Source organism: Rhincodon typus, chromosome 4 (genome assembly GCF_021869965.1).
Source record: "Rhincodon typus isolate 14 chromosome 4, sRhiTyp1.1, whole genome shotgun sequence".
In the NCBI taxonomy this organism is placed as follows: Eukaryota; Metazoa; Chordata; class Chondrichthyes; order Orectolobiformes; family Rhincodontidae; genus Rhincodon; species Rhincodon typus.
In genome coordinates, this window is record NC_063335.1 from 70,815,399 (window position 1) to 70,837,538 (window position 22,140).

General features: G+C 41.3%; 1 protein-coding gene across 1 annotated transcript in view; it reads left to right on the forward strand.

The window, feature by feature from the left end:
- The window catches only part of kcnq3 (potassium voltage-gated channel, KQT-like subfamily, member 3), a 416,827-nt gene that overhangs the window by 334,027 nt on the left and 60,660 nt on the right, over positions 1 to 22,140 (forward strand). The window contains exon 9 of the mRNA XM_048596129.1: positions 7,204 to 7,230. Coding sequence (XP_048452086.1) covers positions 7,204 to 7,230 — 27 coding nt within the window. The remainder of the gene's footprint in view (positions 1 to 7,203; positions 7,231 to 22,140) is intronic.

Below are 22,140 nucleotides of genomic sequence, written 5' to 3' on the forward strand. Positions count from 1 at the left end.
GATGATGACGTAGTCAAGCTATAGTGTATTACTCAATCTGGACAGCGCACACTGCACATCCATTGCCTGCCATGTTATAGGTATTATAGGTATGTAATTCACCGCAGTAAAAGTTCATCAACAAGAACTTATTAAATCTGATGATCACTTTTACAATTCATGGGACCATGCTGCCTTGTTTGCCTTCATAATATTAGCGATTGCAGTACAAATGTATGGCCGTTTGGACATGCTGAGGACATGTTAAGGCGCTTCTCTTAGTAAATGACTTGTTCAAATATGCTAGGCCTAGCATAAATGTACGAGTGTTTCCACAGAGAAAGGAATAATGTAAAACTGAAATAAGATAAAGGTGTCATTCTGACCCTGAAGAAACTGAGATTAATTTTTGTTCCTTCTTTTCTTAGTTTATTATATTATTTATCCAATAGAAAATCTTTGTATCTAATAAAAACTTGTTTTTATTTTATTGAATTTTAACTTGCAACTAGTGTAACAGATATCAAAATTTTGAATGGTTGGAACCTATCCCATTATAAAGCAGAACACAGTGTGGAGCTGGAGAAACACAGCAGGCCAGGCAGCATCAGAGGAGCAGGAAAGCTGACATTTCGGGCCGGGACCCTTCTTCATTTTCTGAAGCTTTCTTGTTCCTCTGATGCTGCCTGGCCTGCTATATTCCTTTAGTTCCACACTGTGTTATCTCTGACTCCAGCATCAGCAATTCTTCCTATCTCATTATATAGCATGTTCACTGTTATTGACTTTGCCATTTGCGAGGCTTTCTGGGAATGTGCCACTGTAACAGTGGAACCTTAATATGGAGGCACAATCTGGAGGCCCTGGACTTGAAGATTTTCTGGTTGCACTGAAGGTCTTCCCTCAGGAGGTGCATTGGAAGAAGAGATGGGCTATACACACAGGGGTTCAGGAGGCACTGCAGACATACTCTCAGAAAGCAATGAGACTGGATGCATTGCAGAGGATAATGCCAGGGCCCGAACCCTAAGGATATGGATACAGCTCTGCAGAATCTTCAGTGGCCTCACCCAACTGGCCAGGTTTAATGAATGAGCCTTCAAATGCTATTTCTCAACAATTATCCCAGCTGTCTCCCACACTGGGTCAATGCACCACTCTTACATCTACTGGCTACCAACAAGCTCTATCAATCAGAGTTCATTCCTTTCATTTACAGCTTCGGCTTACCCGAATACATGCTCTGCTAACCTCACACTCACATCTCACAAATCAATCAGCGTGCACCTGCTGCCAGCTATTCAGCTGTGATAGCTGCATCCCCAAATATATAGCATCATACTCTCAGACATATTTCTTGTTCTCTTGTAGGGCAAGGTGATGCACAACTGGAAGAAGCAGGAGCTAACCATTTGGGAACAGGCCCAGCTGCAATTGGGAGAATAGGTTATCACAATGCTTGATTTTGATGAGGAAAAATGGGAGGAGGCTCACGTGGCGCACAAGTACTGGTTAGGCAGAATGGCCAGTTTCTGTGTCAAATAGTAATTGGAGTGAGCAAGCATGGCTCGTATGCTGGCAATAACAGTATCCTCATCGCTAACCTATGCTATCACATCTCACGTCCTCTGATGCAGAAGTTGTTTATACAGGTACTTCTTACCTCCAACTCTCTTCAACACTATGTGCCTTTTTGCTTTCAGATAGCATTGAACTACAACCTGGACAGAAATTGGTGAAAGATCACCAGATGAAGAGCAGGAAGAAGCAACATCACTGGGGAAGAATACAGAAGAATACAGAAGGAAGCTGATAGAATGCACAGTGAATTTCTTGGCACATTGACAGGTCAACTAGAAATCCTGGGACGGCTATTAAGGAGTATGGAAGAGTTCAAGCCTAACCTTCTACAGAGTCTTGCACAATTCGTGGAACCCATTCTTCCCAATTCAGAAATGATGGGTAAACCTTATGAACAGGTGTATGAACTCAACCATGATGGAGCATCTGATGGCTGATGTCACCACTTTCGTTGCAGAACAGTCAGAAGGCACCAACAGTCTGTGTGCTGTGGTCAAAATATAGCCTAAAATCATGCAGGTTCAGGCAACCGAGGAGTGGAGTTTAATTTAGATAAATGTGAGGTGCTGCATTTTGGAAAGGCAAATCAGGGCAGGAGTTATACACTTAATGGTAAGGTCCTGGGGAGTGTTGCTGAACAAAGAGACCTTGGAGCGCAGGTTCGTAGTACCTTTGAAAGTGGAATTGCAGGTAGATAGGATAGTGAAGACGGCATTTGGTACGCTGGCCTTTATGGGTCACTGCATTGAATATAGGAGTTGGAAGGTCATTTTACAGCTATACGGGACATTGGTTAGGCCACTTTTGGAATACTGCATGCAATTCTGGTCTTTCTGCTATAGGAAGGATATTGTGAAACTTGAAAGGGCTCAGAAAAGATTAACAAAGATGTTGCTAGGGTTGGAGGGTTTGAGCTATAGGAAGAGGCTGAATAGACTGGGCCTGTTTTCTCGGGAGCATCAGAGGTTAAGGGCCATAGATAGGGTGAATAGCCAAGGTTTTTTCCCTGGTGTGGGGGAGTCCAAAACCAGAGGGCATAGGTTTAAGGTGAGAGGGCAAAGATTTAAAAGGGACCTAAAGGCAACCTTTTCATGCAGAGGGCCATGCATATATGGAATGAACTGCCAGAGGAAGTGGAGGAGGCTGGTACAATTACAACACTTAAAAGATATCTGAATGGATACATGAATAAAAAGAGTTTAGAGGGATATGGGCTAAATGATGGCAAATGGAACTAGATTAATTTAGGATATCTGGTCGGCATGGACGAATTGGCCCGAAGAGTCTGTTTCCGTGCTGTACATCTCAATGACTCTATAACTGCCATAATAGGTGTAGTTACTAGTGCTCAACGGAGCTCATAGGGTTTCTCATCAGTTCAGCATGTGTTACTTTAGTTGCAAAGGCAATACCATGAGGGAGTGGCACCGGAGCACATACCTGTTGGCCTCTCGGAATGCCAGCCCCCATCCAGTTCAGATCCATGCCAAGACGGTGCAGTCCAAAGTCAAGCCTTCCAGGTGCAGAAATGCTTAAGGTCATCCTCCAAGGAGCATGAGGACAGACAAAGCCAGACAGGCCCAAGAGAAGAAAGGATCATTCATTGCCCTGTCTACACAATTCAAAATGGTTTGATTGATAAACTCAGTTTTATTTTGTGTGTGATGGTCAGTGACAAAGAGAAAGTAAGGTGTGGGACAGCTGGTGAATGGTAGGACAACCTGATCAGTACAGGTTTTGTCCTCTGTTCCTCATCCTCCTTCTCCTCAGCTGTCAAATGTCATACCAGGCCGCAATTGATGAGGGCATTGGTGCATGTGCAGTGAGTATTACAGGCAAATCTTCACGAACATCATGAAATGGGTTTTGCCCTCACAGTGGTAAGCTGTATAGTATACTACTTCAAAACTTGACACTTGCCGTATCAATTACTACAGGCCTCCTCCAAAGCATTCTGATGATGCATTAACTGATGACATTACACTGACATCAACAAAACAGTGTAGAATGAAATGGAACAGAAGGGAGAACAGAGAGAGGTCTGTAAAAAGCACAGTTAGGCATGACACCAGAGAGCTGTATTCAGTAACCTGCACGTATCCAAATGTAAATTTAGATTGTTACAGCACTGGAGAGTGAAAGAGCCTTACTCTAAGATAAGGATGAATAAGGATTGCTGGAGACCAAGAACAGAGATAAACCTAGTGAAGAGGGAATAGTTTCAGAGTGCATGTGTAGACAGCCAATGTCCTGTGAAGTATGTATGAAATCACAGCAGCAGACCAAACCATGATGAAAACATGATGACAGTGAGGTAGACTTCAAAATTGTCAAATTGAAGTTAGATTACAGTCCATGAGGTTTAGGAAAAAAATAGAGAAGACACCAAAAGGCAGAGCAGAACTTCAAAAGATTTCAAACACAGAGTGGCACCAATGGTATGCACTAGACATTTTGTATGGTAGCATTGTATGCATGCTGTCGATATGTGGATGGTCTGTGCTCTGGAACCATGAGCCTTGTTACCACAATTTAGGCCTTGCTGTCCGATAATTTATTTTATTGTACAGACTTAGGTGGCTAGAGTGCAGTATAGATTACCATAGAGTGAAAACATCATGACTGTGTTAGAATATCATGTATTGTCCTGCATTATTCTCCACATGTATACCTGCTGGAGAGTGATGCAGTGGAATTATTTTCAGATTTACATCACTGAGTTGATATATAACATTTGCAAAGCAGTGTGATTAAGAGAGCATGTTACCTGGAGTGTCTAGTTCAAAAATGGTATGTTTTTACAAAATTTCATGATATTCGTGAAGATGTGCCTGTAATACTCACTACACATGCACCAATGCCCTCATCAATTTGGGGCCTGGTATGACACTTGCCAAACAAAAAAATGCTCGCATATCACAGATTCTATATGGGACCTCTGTGGCTACTGATTACATCCATAAAATGGTTGTTATGCACCTACATTTTACACTACTTGTTTTTCAGATTTTTTTTCTATGTCAGTTGGTAGTATTCTCCCTTCGCTCTCTCAATAGGCTAAATATTAAGGTAGACAAGCCCCCAGGATCTGAATGCTGAGGGAGGCAGGCAAGGAAATTGCTGGGGCTTTGAGTGAAATCTTTGCACCCTGTATGGTAACAGGAGAGGTCCTAGAGGACTGAAGAAAAGCTAATGTTCCTTTGTTTAAGAAGGGCAACAGGGATAACCTGTGAAATTACAAGCCAGTGAGCTATACTTCATTGTAGGGAAATTATTAGAGAAGATTCTTAGTGATAGGATTAACTTGTTTAGAAAAATATGGATTTATTGGCTGAGTCTGGAGGAGGTCATGTCTGACAAACTTAATTGAGGTTTTTGAGGAAGTGACAAAGATGATTGATGAGGGCAGGATGGTAGATATTGTCTACATGGACTGTAGCAAGGCCTTTGATAAGGTCCCGTATGACAGGCTGATACACAAAGGTGATGTCACAGATGGATACAGAACTGGTTTGGTCATCAAAGATAGGGTAGCAGTGGAAGAGAGTTTTTCTGACTGAAGATCTGTGACCAGTGATGTTCTGCACTGATCAGTGCTGGGACCCTTGTGTTTGTAATATATATAAACGATTTGGAGGAGAACATAGGTGGCCTGATTAGTAAGCTTGTGAATGAAACAAATATTGGGGAAGCTGTGGATAGTAAGGAGGATTGCCAGAGGATACAGCAGGATATAGATAGGCTGGAGACTTGGACAGAGAAATGGCAGATGGAGTTTAATCTGGATAAATGTAAGGTGATGCATTTTGAAAAATCTAATACAGGAATGAAGTATACAGTGAATGGCAGAACTCTTAGTACTATGAACATACAGAGCATTCTATGCATACTGGTCAACAGTTCTGTGAAAGTGGAAACACAAGTGGTAAGGTGGTCAAGAAACCATGTAGCATGCATGGCTTCATTGATCAGGGCATACATCATAAAAATTGGCAAGTCATGTTGCAGCCGTATGGAATTTAAGTTAGCCACATTTGGAATATTGCACATAGGTCTGGTTGCTACCAGAAGGATGTGAAGGCTTTATGGAGGATACAAAAACATTTTACCAGGGGTTGCCTGGTTTGGAGAGTATTAGCTATGAGGAGAGATTGGACAAACTGGTTTATTTTCACTTGAACATTAAACGATGGTGGGTGACCTGATAGAATGGATAGTTGAAGTCATTTTCCCAGGGTAGAAATATCAATTACTACAGGACACAGGTTTAAGATAAAAAGGGGAAAGTATAAAGGAGATACAAGAGGCAATTTTGTTTTACATGGAGGGTGGTAAGTGCCTGGAATGCAATACCAGAGGAGGTGGTGGAGATGAATATAATAGCAATGTTTAAGAGGCATCTTGACAGATAGGTGAATAGGCAGAGAATAGAGGGAAACGGACTGCACAGACAAAAAAGATTTTTAGTTTAGAATGGCATTATGTCTCGGCACAGGGTTCATGGGCTGAAGGGCCTGTTCCTGTGCTGTACTGTTCTTTGCTTTGTCCATGATGAACTGCAAAATCTTAGTTCAGAAGGACTCTCAGTTCAGCCAATATAAGTCAAATGGAGGAGACGAAGCCAAAAACAATCCTGAGCTTCCAGTTGCCTGAAACTTCAATGTATCACCATTTTCCCATGTGAACATTTTTGTCTCAGGTCAGCTGCAGTGCTCCAGTGAAGCTCAGCACCTCGTATTCTATATAGTACTTTACAGCTCTCAGCACACAACATTGAGTTTAATAATTTCAGCCTTTGAACAGATTTCTCCATATTCATTACCCACCCCCACACCCCAGGTCCTGTTCTGTATGAGCTGCTCCCAGCACACCCAACTCATTTTCAACTGTTCACACTTCCCTTTCATCTGTCTTCTGCTTAGCATCAGTAATCCCTTTGTCTACTTTTCCTTTTCTCCTCTCTCTCTCTTTAACTCTTTCGGAACTGTCTTCAATTGTTTGACTCACTCCTTTTACTTCCGCAGCCCACTCCACCGTCATCAGCATAAATTCCACCATTTACCAGCTGCTTTCAGTTCTGACAAACAGTCACTGGACTCAAAACATGAACTCTTTTCCTCTCCACAGATGCTTCCAGACCTGCTGTGTTTCACCAGCACTTTGTCTTTGTTTAAACTAATGGATTAGCTACCTTTCCACACCTCCTTATAAAGAAAACATTAGCTTCCTTATCAGTGACTGCACTGATGGTAAATTATGATAGGTTCCAACCGAATAATATTGTCGCAGTTCAGTGTTTCAGCTCGTTCATAATCCCTTCCAATATCTCCATGAACTCATGTCTTACAGTAATCCATCCTTGAATATTTTGTGCATTTGAAAAGCTGTCTTACAAGTGTGATCACATCACAAATTCTCTGTCCTGATGATTGTGTGTGAGAAATGACTTCTTAACATGCTCATCTCACATCAAGATAAGAACACTCTATTTCAGGTATTTTGTTTTAAAGTAAACAGAAGGTATTGCATCTATTCAGTTCAAAATTTCTACTTCACCATTCGTTTTCAAAATTTATGCTTTAAATCTGTGTCATGACTGTAGATTAATGATGTCTTTTTTTCCCCTCTCGCTTCAATCTAAAGAAAAGATCAAGGGGATGAAGCTACCAGGTTTGTTGATGTTTCTCTGTTTTATTTTTAATATTCATGAAAATAGGTATAATCTGCTTTGAGGAAAGCTGTTAATTGCAATGCTATGGTTTCATTAGGTCATCTGTTCAGAGTGTCTTTGATTTTTAATTTCTGAGTAAACCAAATAGGTCTCTTTCATTGTTACTCATAGTAAGTCTTTTGTGGTACATGTCACACAGGGCTTATAATGTCACTTAGCATTTACACTTGGCACCTGAAGTATTACTCGGCCATCTTGTTATGTTTAGACATGAAATTCTGATTAGCTGAATATTATTATATTTAAATATTGAATGCCTACATAAAATGTTTTCACACCAGGAGAACGGCAATGTAAGCAGTAAATGCAAGTGTACACATTATTTTTAATGCATTAACAGGTGGTGAATTAGAAATTTGCACATCAAATAATAATGCCATGAACACTCTTGGGAGAATTTTTTTATTATGAGAGTGATTGAGAGTTAAGGATAGAGGAATTTCTATGTTTACTTTTTTCAAATGGGTGAAGTACGAGCATCCAATGAAAGGCTGTCCCAATAATTGGGAAAGACATCATGAGGAGCATGGATAGGGTGAATAGCCAAGGTCTTTTCCTAAGGATAGGGGACTCCAAAGCTAGAGGGCGTAGGTTTGAGGTGAGAGTGGAAAGATTTAAAAGGGCCCTAAGGGACAACTTTTCACACAGAGAATGGTGTGTATATGGAATGAACTGCCAGAGGAAGTGGTGGAGGCTGATAAAATTACAACATTTAAAAGGCATTTGGATGGGTATATGAATACGGAGGGTTTGGGGAGGTATGGGTTAAATGCTGACAAATGGGACTACATTAATTTAGGATATCAGGTCGGCATGGACAAGTTGGACCAAAGGGTCTGTTTCCGTGCTGTACATCTCTATGACATAGAACCAGCAATATTAAAGGTTTAGCTTAGCATTTCCAAATTGTGTAGTTTACATTGCTGGTAGCAGTGGGACCAAAGTGCTAAAGGTGCCCAGCTCTTTGAGGAGCACTTCTGTGCTGTCCTTATGTATAGGCAGTGAACTTGTAATATCATAACTGTTTGTAATACTAGCATGGAATCAGTGTTGTGATTATTGTGGTTGTCTTTGGCAATTTTGTCTTTTTACAGTGCAATCATGTAAGACTGATTAACTAAGGTCTATGCTAGCATAATTGCTGGATAAGGAAGAGCAAGCTGTCGGTGAGAAATATGATGGTGCTGTACTTGTTTAAACAGTTGAAAGTGGTCATCTACGTGTCAAATACAGTGGGCAGCATGCTATTCCGTTCTGAAAGTATGCTGCTTGACAAACTGGTAAAAGTTCCCATGTAGTTATCAGCACAAGTGTCTGAAACAAGACTTATGCTACTTTCATATTCACTGTGGCCTGCATTGTAAAATTAGTTTGTGACCCCAAGTGCTTGGCTGTCAAGCCATTCGTTCTCAAAAGTGCATTTAACTTCATTTAATGTGGACAAGTATTTATGTACAGAGCTCAGCCGATGCTATCCTCCAATCCTGATTGCCACATCCAAACCAGGTTCAAAAACCTGAGCTGGCTGCTTTTGCTTTCCTGAGAGCTGCAAAATGCCTTTGTAGCCATGAGGTAGAGAGTCTGCAGAGGAATACAGACAGCTAAGCGAATGCACACAAAGAATTGATGGATGGAGTATAACTGCCTCTGCAGTTCTAAGGAAGGGTCACTGGACCCAAACCATTAGCTCTGATTTCTCTTCACAGATGCTGCCAGATGTGCTGAACTTCTCCAGCAACTTCTGTTTTTGCCTCTGCAGCCACGACTGGGTGTCTGTAGTTTCTTGGTAACAAGTAAGTGAAGCCAGCAGATCAAATATCCATGGTTTTGTCTTAACAAACATCTACAGTGCTCTCTGAACCAGGTTATCATCCCATTCAATTAATATGCCAGAGGTTGCATAAAAGAAATCAGGTTATAATCCAACAGGTTTATTTGAAGACACAAACGTTCGGAGTCTCGCTCCTTCTTCAGGTCTCAGACTCCGAAAGCTTGTGTCTTCAAATAAACCTGTTGGATATAACCTGGTGTCGTGTGATTTTTGATCTTGTCCACCCCAGTCCAACACCGGCATCTCCACAGCATGCATAAAAGAAACACTGTGGGCTTGGATGCGCTCGATGAGAAAAAATTGTCTTGCCTGAACTAAATAATAGAGTCCCAGAAATTAGTGCTATGGCCTCAACTATTATTGATCTATATTAATGACTTGAATGGAGACACAGATGGAATGAAGGGATGAAGTGGTCAATTTGCTGACTGTGCATAGATAGATAGGAAAGGAGTTTGTGAGGAAGATGAGAAGGGTCTGCAAAGAGGTATGGATAGGTTACATGATTGGGAAAACTTCTGTGGATGGAGTATATTGTGGAAAAATATGAGGCTGTCCATTTTGATGAAAAGCAAAATATTACTTCAATGGAGAGAGAATTCTGCAGTACAGAGTGATCTCTTTGGTATCCTTGTGCTTGAATCACAAATTGTTAGTATTTAGGTACAGCAAGTAATAAGGAAGGCAAATGGATCTTTGATATTTATTACAAGGGAGCTAGAGTATAAAAGTCTTGCTATCACTGGAAGGAGAATTGGTGAGAGTATATTTGGACTATCGTGTTTTTTTTTAACAATAGAACCACCAACCAACATGTACAATCCAAACAGTACTTCAATTATAGCCAAAATCAAACCAGTATTTTCAAAAGGCATTTGATAAGATGCCACATCAAAGGTTACTGCACATAAGTAACAAAGGTTATTACATAAGAGCAAATGGTGTAGGGGGTAACGTATGAGCAAGGATAGAGGATTTATTGGCTGACGAGAATGAGATATTGGGGAATAAATGGATCTTTTTGGAGTGGCAAGCAGTAACAATGGAGTGCCACAGGGATCAGTCCTGGGACCTATTCTATTTATAATGTATATAAACATATGGATTAGGGGACCAAATAAATGGTTGTTGAATTTACCAATGACACCAAGACTGTAGATAAGTAAGTTGTCCAGAAGAGGCAGTGAGCCTGCATTTGGATATAGACAGCTAAGTGAATGCACACAAAAATTGACAAATGGAGTATAATGGGAGCAATTGTGAACTTGCCCACTTTGGCAGAAAGAATAGAAAAGCAGGAAAAACAGTACATTATTTAAATGGAGAGGGCTTGCTTAACCCATTGGCACAGAGGGACTTGGGTTTTCTGGTACAAGAATCAGAAAATGTTAGTATGCAGGCACAACAAGTGATTAAGAAGGCAAATGGAATGTTTGCATTTATTGGAAGATAACTGGAATAAATATTTCCTAATCAACCTGTTCAGAGATGTTATGACATACTTCTAGAGCAGGTGGGACTCCTGGTTCAGAGGTAGGGGCATAAAGGGAAGATTGACTGCAGCGGTACCGGGTATTGAAGAGACTGCATACTGTGTGCAGTTTTGGTCTCCAGATTTGAAAAAAAGAGCAAAATTGCGTTAGAATCAATTCAGAAGTTCATTCAATTCATTCCTGTGATGAAGGGTGTATCATATGAGGAAAGGTTGAACAGGTTGGGCCTGTTGTAGAAGATAATGGAACTCTTTCAGAACAACTTTAAACAATACTGAGCTCCCCCCTCCCCGTCTGATGGTGTTACACAGCCTCTAGGTGAAGAATCAGTTGAAGTTTGGCACAGTTTCCTGATAAGGACACATGTCTTCTCTACCTTTAATGGTGAAACTCATAAGGGTTTATGTATATTGTTGTATACAGTTACAGATTTAATAACCTGTATCTCAGTACATGTGATAATAATAAATCAAATCAAAACTTAGATACTAAGACAAGTGCCTCTTCTGCTGAGACTTATTCATTGACCGTACTCCACCACAGACTATGGAACATCTCCTTCAACTACCATTGGAAGGAGGATTGGCAGCAGTCTGCCCCAATGACAAGCAATACTCTGCACTACATCATATTGTAACAGGGCCTATACTTATTGAAGTTTAGAAGAATGAGGGGCCGATCATATTAAAACATTTTGGCAGCAGTGGGTGCTGTTGTTTAAAATCCAGAAGAGACCAACAGTGGAAAGTGTCCAAAAGAACTGGAAGAAAATGAAGGAAAATTCTTTCTCAGGTAAGAGAAATACCATATTGCCATTTTAATAAAGGCTTAGCTAGCCAGTCAGGAGCTGAAAGGGATCAGCATAGGCACATGGAGACATTAACGTCATTGTAGCTGTATTCTCAAGTGAAAATATAGCTAGACATGGGGAAAGAGAGTTCAGTGAATCCAGTGTGGACTATTGATAGTTACACTCGGGCAGAAAAGAGCAGATCTGGTAAAGGGTTCAACAGTATAATGAATGATCAGCAGGGACTTCAATAGGAAGCTAAATTGCCAAGCCTCACTGGCCATACCCAGAACAAATTGTCACTCCTGGGAAGTCCTGAAATAGGCCTGCATCCCTGACACTGACACTATCTTTCAAAAGCCGGACAAGCACTGTCAGTATGAAGCTACCCTGCACAATTCCTGACATCTGTCCCAGATATTGCAGACAGAGGGAAATCACTGCTTTGTTTTGCGGGCAGGGTCCTGAAAGCCCTGCCGTACGGGGTGTTGCAGAACTAGGATGTACTGTTCCCCCAGCACCGACAGTGGAGGCCAGTAACACCAGACCATGCCAGCCTGGTCCAAAGTTGCCACCTGGATCAGTGCAGTCTAGAGGAATGCTCAGCAATGTAAGAACAAGGTCAATGACCTTCTCTGCTCTGCCAGTGTAAGTGCCACCATCTTCTCTCCAGTACATCACATTATCTCTGCTGCTGTACCCACCTCCCACCAAGTCTCATGCTCTACCACTCTCACTATTACCTGCAAAGTCGCTCCTCACTCACTATCACACATCCCTACTCTAACACCACTAACCTTGCATGCTTTCTGCAGAATCTACTCACACATTCGGGATACCTCCTCCCCTCTCCACCTACTTTCATCCCTTTCAATACTTGCCTCACCATCATTCCAGAAGGAAAACTGCCCACAATTGATTGATTGATTTATTGTTACATGTACCGAAGTACAGTGAAAAGCTTTGTTTACAAGCAGTGCAGGCAGATCATAGCAAGCAAGAACGTATAGATCAGAGGTTATAAAAAGACAAACGGAGGCATACAGGTTATATTGCACAGGGTGAGCACTAGGCGAGATCAACGTTAGCAAGATCAATAGGACAGAAAGAACCAAGATAGGAGGTGGGCTGCTCGACATTCAACTCCTCACTCCTTTAGTGGAGAGGATCCGGACTCTGACCTTCCCACTGACCAATCCCCACCACCCCCTACCTGCATCCAGCTATCACCATCCCACCTACCTTCCCCCAGCCCCACCCCTCCTTCCTCTATTTAGTTCCCAACTCCCTTTCCCCTCCCCAGTACTCATGAAGGGTCCCAACCTGAAACGTCAACTCTCCTGTTCCTCTGATGCTGCCTGACCTGACTGTGACCTAGCCCTTGGACTGGTAAAGGAGGCCATTCTTGATTTTCTGTGCTGGGAATCCCTGACCAAAGGCCATTTCCCTTGACTTAACTGAGGATTACTAACAACCATGACAAGCTTCCTCCTTTGTGTCAGTGCTAGATGGCGCGGCAATAGAGCAGTATTGTGATAAAAGCCAAATGCTGTGGATTTTCGAAGTCTGAAGTTAAAAACAGAAAATGTTGGAAAAGCTCAGCAAGTCTGGCTGCATTTGTGGAAAGAGAGAAACAGAGTGAAGATTGAGTCCAATATGACTTCTTCAAAACTGAAAGGGACTGGTATCTTTGGCTGAGTGGCAAGGCATAAAAAAGCAAGTCAAGGCAGGGATATGATGTGTATCTAGGTAGGCTGAAAGTCAGTGAGAGCTATGACAGTGAGTGAACAGCTGGGAGATGTAGTCTACTTGAGTTTATGAGCCGGGGCATGTCCCTGAGCAGTGTCCTTGCTGCAACATTACAATGATAGTAAAAACTGAAAGAACTGCAGATGCTGTAAATCAGGAACAAAAACAAAGTTGCTGGAAAAGCTCAGCAAGTTTGGCAGCATCTGTGAAAAAAAAAGTAAGAGTTAATATTTCGGGTCCAGTAACCCTTCCTCAGAACTCAGAACCTTTTAGGACTGAGATAAGGAGAAATTTCTTCACCCAGAGTGGTGAACCAGTGGAATTTACTATCACAGAAAATGGTTGAGGCTAAAACATTTTGTTTTCAAGAAGGAGGCAGATAAAGTTCTTATAGCTAAAGGGGGGAGGAACGCAGGATTAGAGCATTGAGCTCAATGATTAGCCATGATCATATTAAAGACGAAAGAGCTCGAGGCGTCGAATGATTTACTCCTACTCCTCCATTTCAATGTTTATGTTTCTATATATGGCAGCTCATGCCATACACCATACACATGATTGTACAATAGCTGAATAAAGGGAGAAAATGCTTAGAAGGAGCTGTTGTATAACTTAATGGTTCAAAAAGTGGTCCTCATTAAACTCTGCCCAGTCTGATAATGTCATGCAGCCTTTGTGTGGAATTTAACAGTCTCCTTCTGAAGGTGCATTTGTTTTCTCTACCATTTGTTAGTAATAGCTTGTATGCCTAATTGTTAATGTAACCAACATATAGTTCGTGTGATACAATAAGCAACATCTTGGTATGAAAGACAAGAACTTATTTATGGTCCATCTTCCAGCACAAACTATTGAATAGCCTTTAGACTCACATAGGAAGGAGGATTGGAGATAGCAGTCTGCCTCAACCACACACCACCCAGTGGTTTGTACCCAGGCATCAAATTATTTTGTAACTTGATGTATATCCATTGGAGAATTTAAAAATATATATGATCCTGACGGACCTTGCTAGGGTAGACACTAGAGGGGGTTTTAGAGTCATGGAAATGTACAGTGCAGAAACAGACCCTATTGTCCAACTCATTCATGCCAATCAGATATCCGCAATTAATCTAGTCCCATTTGCCAGCAGTTGGCCCACATCCCTCTAAACCCTTCCTATTCATATACCCATCTAGATGCCTTTTAAATGTTATTGTACCCCTCCACCACTTCCTCTGGCAGCTCATTCCATACACACACCACCCTCTGCATGAAAAAGTTATCCCTTACATACCTATGCCCTCTAGTTTTGGACTTCCCCACCTCAGGGAAAGGAGCTTGGCTATTCACCCTATCCATGCCCCTCATGATTTTCTAATCCTCTATAAGATCACTTGTCAGCCTCCAAAGCTCTAGGGAAAATAGCCCCAGGCTATTCAGCCTCTCCCTATAGCTCAAACCCTCCATACCCAGCAACATTCTTCTAAATCTTTTCTGAACCCTTTCAAATTTCATAACATTCTTCCTATAGCAGGGTGACCAGAATTGCATGCAAAATTCCAAAAGTGATCTAACCAATGTCCTGTTCAGCCTTCCAACATGACCTTCCAACTCCTTTACTCAATGCACTGACCAAGGAAGTCAAGCATGACAAATGTCGTCTTCACTATCCTATCTACCTGCAACTCCACTTTCAAGGAATTATGAACTTGCACTCCGAGGTCTCTTTGTTCAGCAACACACCCCAGGACCTTATTATTAGGTCTATAAGTCCTGCCCTGATTTGCCTTTCCAAAATACAGCACCTCACATTTATCTAAATTACACTTCATCTCCCACTCCTCGGCCCATTGGCCCATCTAATCAAGATTCTGTTGTACTCTGAGATACCCTTCTTTGCTGTCCATTACACCACCAATTTTGGTGTTATCTGCAAACCTACTAACCATACCTCCTTTGTTCACATCCAAATCATTATATAAAGGATAAAAAGGAGTGAATCCAGCACTGATCCTTGTGGCACACTGCTGGTCATAGGGTCCAGATTGTTCCCTTTTTGGGGGAATCTAGGACTAGGGAACACAGAAAAGAAGACATCCCCCTTAGAAAATGGAACTAAAGGAGATATTTTTTTCTGAGTTGTTAGTTTATGGGGTTGTCTTCCCTGCAAATCAAGAGAGGCAGGGTCATTAAATTTATTCAAGGCAGAGATAGATTTTTGATCGACAAGGAATCAAAGGTTATGCAGAGGTCAGAGAGAGATAAGAGATGTTGAGAACACAGCCAGATCAGCCATGATCTGATTGAATGGCTTGCTCCTGTTTATACTTTCTATGTTCCCTTGGCTTCCACTTGATCAGCAGGTTGTCTTTGAGCATTCATTTGTGCAGCACACCATTGGAATTATGAAATTAGGCAGGCAAGTCGTTAAATTGCCCTAGGCTACTTACCTACCTCAAAGCCACCTAACCAGTTTTTTCTTCTGAGCACTCAGCTAAAGCTACCAGCCTCTTTTCAGGTACATTAATCTGGGCCACATCACATCACTCAAATCCCAACAGCACTTTAAATCGGACCTGCCAGTCATGAAGTTAAAATTTTTCCCCTCAATTCCCTTCATCTAGGGATGAATTAAAGAGATTAGAATTAATATTATAGAGTTTAATGTCAGTGTCAATTTATTACCTGTATAGAGGAACCTTTCTCAACTTCATGCTGGTTATTTAAATAAAAGGGGAATGCTTTCTGAAGAGCTTTACACGTAGCTGTAGAATAATGACTGCTTCAAGTGACAAATATTAATTTGACAATAGTGAGGCCAAGTGATAGCCTCTTATTTTCCAAAAGATGGTAAGAAAGTAATTGAAATCAATATGAGCAAAGTGACATTTTTCATTTACATACAGTGGCCCAGACTTTGCAGTTGTAATGGCAGTGAAATTGCAGCATCTTCTGGCATCCTCTCCCACAGTTAAATACAGAAATCCAGAGGTTTCTGTCAGTAATTACTCATTCGCCGACAGTGTATTGTGTTGAAGTCCTAATGGAAAACTTGAGAATCAATTGAATTGACATGAACTTGCACTTACTCAAATTTACTTCTAGTTGTGTTGTGAAGACACTTGAAAAGGTTTTGCCTTGTTGATTCGGCTGCAACTACAATTTTAACGGCATATGAAATTACAATTAATAATGAACAACCTTCCTGCAAAATTCATTTTATATTTATGAAATGTCAGATTTCTCCATTCTGATTAAAATTTCATAATTTTACAATTAAGCTTGTACCTTAGTCCCCTGTGTAAATCCAAATGTTTACTGCACTGTCTGTGAAATGACTAAAAGGTGAAGGATAGTCAGTGTCTTTACTTGCTATTTTGTTGGCAGTGAGAGTTGCTTCAATGGGCTGCTTACCTGCTTGATGGCATTCCTTTTGTTGGATGTCAGAGTCTCCATAGTTTATTGCAAGATTCAGATTAACATATGGAAATGTAAAATCCACAGATATCACTAGGGTCAGAATTTTACTAGCACCCCCATTGATGGATTTTCAGGCTTGGGGAATCGTGTAAACTTCTCCAGGTGGCCTACACGTCACCTACCTGGCCATCTCTGACCTATCCACAATTTTACGAGAGATGGGAGTAGCCCTTGACACAGAGGCCCTGGCCACTTCCCTTCCACCTCCACTCCTCAATTTTGAGATGAATAGGTGAGGTTTAGGCATGGGGGTCATGCACAGGTCATCTTGCTCAGCTGAATGCAGTGGAGATGGGAGATCACCTTTCTTATGTAACCACCATTTGCGTTCAGGCATACCCTTGCCACCAAGATCTAGATCCCCCCAGATGCCCAGTTTCTGCAATGTCCTTCAGATGAGGATATCACCCCTGCACCCCCACACACAATCCCACCCCATATGCCATTCCCTTTTTTTTAATTCATTCTTGGGCATTGCTGGCTGGGCCAGCATTAATTGCCATCCCAAGTTGTTCTTGAGAAGGTGGTGGTGAGCTGCCTTCTTGAACTGCTGCAGTCCATGTATTGTAGGTAGACACACAATGCTATTAGGGAGGGAATTGCAGGATTTTGACCCAGCGACAGTGAAGGAACGGCAATATATTTCCCAGTAAGGATGGTGACTTCTTCCAAAGGAAACCCCAGTAGAGCTTGGCAATTATGGTACTGGTCTGAACTGCAGTTCTGTTTTCAGGTATACAAGGCGAGTTTCGACAAGTACCACAATTCACAGTTTTACTTTTTTTTATTGTTTCGTCCCTTTGTTAACCCTGTTCTTACCCACTCCCTGGGCCTCCCATCTCTCTCATGCAAGTAAGCCTCCTGGATTTGTCTTTGTAATATGGACTATGGGGCTTTAACTAAGGGAACTTTTTGTATTCCCAGCAGTGCTCCCAGCTACTGCTCCCTGTTACACACTCTGAAATGGGACTGCCAAGTAAAGGGCATCCAGCCAGTAAAGCTGCATGGATTGATCAGGGGCAGTCCTGAACAGCAGGAATGCAGGAAACCGCTCAATTGGAAATACTGCGCTGTGGAAAACCTTCCTTGAGGTCAGTAGTAAGTGCTGTCACTTTGCCAGAAAACATGCTTAATTACACCAATAATTTGCTTTGGCTAGTTCACTCATTATGTATTTGTTCCCTACCTGATTTGAAGTGACAAACCAGGAATCTTTTGCCCAGTGACATTCAGTGAAGTTATTTGACTATTGTTCAAACTGTAATGCACATCTACTTTTGGGATGAGGATACCAACAATAAAGATTAACCAATCTTACCTCACCCTTGGTGACCTATTCCCTGACCATTCCCCGTAATCCTGAAATTTACTGAATTTCTTTTTGAAAATGATAATTAAATGTGCCTCCACCACACTCTTATGCAATGCATTCCAGATCCTAACCACGCGCTGAGTAACATTTTTTTCCCCCATATTACCTTTGGTCCCTTTTGCTAATCATCTAAATCAATGCCCTCTGATTCTTGATCTTCCTGCCAAAGTAAGCACTTCTTTCTATCCAGATACCTCAGGATTTTATCAGATTTTCTGACTCTCAGATTTCCTCTTAACCTTCTCTAAGGAGAAGCATCACATCCTTGCCAATTAATCCACATATTCCAGACGTGAAATCCCTCATACCTGGAACTACACTTGTGAATGTTTTCTCCTGTCTCTCTAAAGCATATCTTTCCTAAAATCTGGTGCATAGCATCATAATAACAATGTTCCTTTTGTACTCTACCCTCTATATATAAAAATCAGGATCCCATATGAGACACATTCCTAAAGTTTTCACTAAAGTTTTTAGCCCAATGTGAATGATCCAAATTGGCCTCCTTTCTAATTCCCCATCATCTTAGCTGTCAATGTATAACCAGATCAGACCATGAAGAAACATGTCTTAAACCTCAACTTCATTAGAAATGTTGAAGATCAGCAACTTCTCTGAGAAGACTGGTCCAGCAGCAAACAGCTGTCCATACGCTGATCCAACTCACAGAGAATTTCACTGAGCTTCCCATGCTCATGATAGAAACGAAATAGGGGAAGGAATCTAATGAGACCACTTAATGTTGGTATAAGAAAGCTGTTTAACATTGTCATGAATATATATTAGAGGTAGTCCCAGACCTCAGAGGATTAGTGGAAATGTTCAATCTTCTGCCATCTAAAACTAAAGATAGTGCTGAGAGAGCAGTGACCTTTCAGTAATGCGACAGGGAGACCGAAAAAATTTTCTTCCCCAGTCGATCAGCCACAATGGACAACTGAAGACATCCAGTCTGGTCAATAACTCAAGGGAGAAAGCTGCAAATGATTCCATGGGAGCCAGACCAATGTCCACTGATCCAGGACACAGTAAAGAAGAAGAAACTTAAACAACAATATTATCTACAAAGATCTACATATTTTGCAAATGAGATACAAGAGAAAAAAGATCCTCTAATGATAAAATGATCCACAGATCAGAAACAGTGTCAACAGTCATGAAGCAAGTGAGCCACTGTTCTTCCAAGTTTAAAGAGAGTGCATTATGAGAAAATTGGGAAACATCGAGAGCACCTGCATTTGTGAAGTCAGAGACTTGGGGGGAGATGAGGCAGTGATAAATGTAATACAGTTATTTACATACATGATTGTATCATGGGTTAACGATAGGGAAAATAACTTCAGGGGATGATGTTGTATACGCTAATGGTTCTGAAAGAGTCAGATTTATTATTGCCCATTGGGGTGACGTGCTGGAAATCAAGGCCTGCTATTCCTTGAATCTTCACAAGAGTTAAGTTTTAGAAGTATGCAAAATTCCCCAAGTTACATGTCTCTTCGACATGGGTTGAGAGAAATCATGGGCCTTTTTTCATATTAACAAATTTTTACAAATAATATTCTAATTGTAGATAAACAATTATGAACAAATAACGTGTAACTCCACTAAAAATTCTAACCTACTCAAACTCTCCCTCTACATACATATACAGACAGACACCAAAAAAAATGGGAACTCTGGGCAGAAGGAAAGACTGGGAAGATAGTTCACAGAATTCACGGAGATGATTCATATGATGATCAGAATGCCGTGTCTCAATCTCCTTCTACAGATACTTTCATACAAACAAGGAGCAAGAATAGGCCAGTCAACCCTTCAAGCCTGTCCATCATTCAGTAAGGTCATGGTTGATGTGATTTTAAACTCAACTCTGCATTGCTGCAAATTGCTGATACTCTTTCATCCTCTTGATAATCAAGAATCTTTCTATCTCTGCCTTAAAAATATTTAAAAATCCTGCATCCAATGCCTTTGAGGATGGGAATTCAAAAGACTCTAAACCCTCCAAGAAAACAAAATGTTTTTCATTCTTGTTTTAAATGGGCACCCCCTTATTTTTAAACTATGACCTCTAGTTCTACATTCTCTCACAAGAAGCAGCACCTTTTTGACATCTACCCAGTCAGGTCTCCTGGAGAATCCTATATGTTTCAATTAAGTCACCCTCTAAACTCTAAATTGAAAAGAAATTTCTGAAGAAGGGTCTAGGCCCGAAACGTCAGCTTTCCTGCTCCTCTGATGCTGCTTGGCCTGCTGTGTTCATCCAGCTCTACACCTTGTTATCTCAGATTTTCCAGTTCTGCAGTTCCTACTATCTCTGAACCAATCAGCTACTTGTTAGTTGCAACTCCACCTACACCAATGCCCCCCCCCCCCCCCCCGCCCCCCCCCCCCCCCGCCTCGCCACTGCTAGTTCACCTCATCTACAGTAAGCTTCTTTCGCTGTTTGAAAACACAGCTGTATAAATAGCACTTAAACTGAGTGTCAGGGTACTTGCTTGCTTTTTTTAGAGTGCAGCAATCCTTCAAAAATTCTTGATTTTTAAAATAATCCTTTTCCTATTTCAGTCCACAATCAAAAATACAGAAATCTGAAAGGTACAGCCTTTTCCCATTGTCTCCACCCAGGCTAATAATATCAATCACAATCTGTGAGTGGAAACAAGGAATTCTAGCTTTTGGAGCAAGCTGGTGAATCTGTACCTGCTCCCTAATGTCCTGGTAATTCTACCTGACCAAATGTAGTTGTACTTATTGCTGTCATGTGATAACTAAGAACAGTGCTACTTCTATAGTTGCTCCATGATAGTATATCATCTACCACCAACCACTGTATGGAACAAAGACAAAAGATGATCGGTGGCAGCAAACTACCTTAAACAGCCCTAATCCACTGCCACATACTGGTAGAGGTGGAGAACAACGCAAGATATTAGGAGTGATTATGTGGGAAAATATCACAAATACTAAGACTCTGCATAAGTATCAATAGCTGTATCCACTTGGCCTATCTCCAATCGATGTGTTCATTATGACATGAGTTCTCTGCCCATCTCCAAGAGGAAGTCCTTTTTCATAGAACTTCTGACAAACTGGAGACCTGCCACTTTTCAGCACTGGTAGTGCCATGAGGGAAACAAGGTGAGTAAATGACTTTTGCAGGGGCCATGCTGGCAGGCCCCAGTGAGCTGGCGAGGGGTTCATGTTATCCAGGGCAATTTAGGGGAAGAAGTTGGACGTGGAGAAGGCAAATGTGGATAGGCCCTTCAATGGGTGCTAGGAACCCAGAAAGGAGAGAACTCCACTTCCCCTAGTCTGGCCCCAGCCCACAAGATTTCAATAAACAAAGTATCAACAGTTATTTGAAGAGAAGAAAGCACAAAGTTCTGCTGTCAATGAGGTGAATTACTTCTCTAACAGAGTGTCAACTTTAAAAATAGATCCTGCAAGTCAGCCAGCAGCTATGCTCTAAAGAACTAATTTAGCCAGAACCAGGGGAATAAGTACAGAAAATCTGAGCCCTAAAGAGACTCTCAGTAAAGCAGTTAGGCAAGTCACGATCCACCAAGAAAGCAGTCAACATTGTTCTCCAGTGATAACTTGAATCCCATAAGGAAGGGTAAAAAAACCTATTTTTATAGCATTATTCTGGACTAGGAAACCAGAAAAGCAGAATTCAGGAAAATTTATTCAGAATGTATATTATTAATGTTAATGAATATTATTAATGTTAATCTATCTTATATGTTGCTGAAAATATCTTCCATTTGGCATTACTATTTAAAACTTCTTCAAACCAGCAATATCACTAGTGAAATTAAGATCCTTAGACAGCACCTATCAAACCCCACGACCAGTTCCATCTAGAAAGGCAACGGCAGCAGATACATGGTAACACCACCACTTACAAGTTCCTGTCAAAGTCACTCACCATCCTGACTTGGAAATATATCACCGTTCCTTCACCGGGTCAAATTCCTTAAATTCCTTCCATAACGACATCATGAGTCTGTCTACGTTGACTGCAGTGGTTCAAGAAGGCAACTCAGCACCAACTTCTCAAGGGCATCTAGAATTGCCCAGTCAGCCCAAGTCCCACAAGTAAATTTTATAGAAGACCTCTAAGTCGAAAGCAGGATATTTAATTTA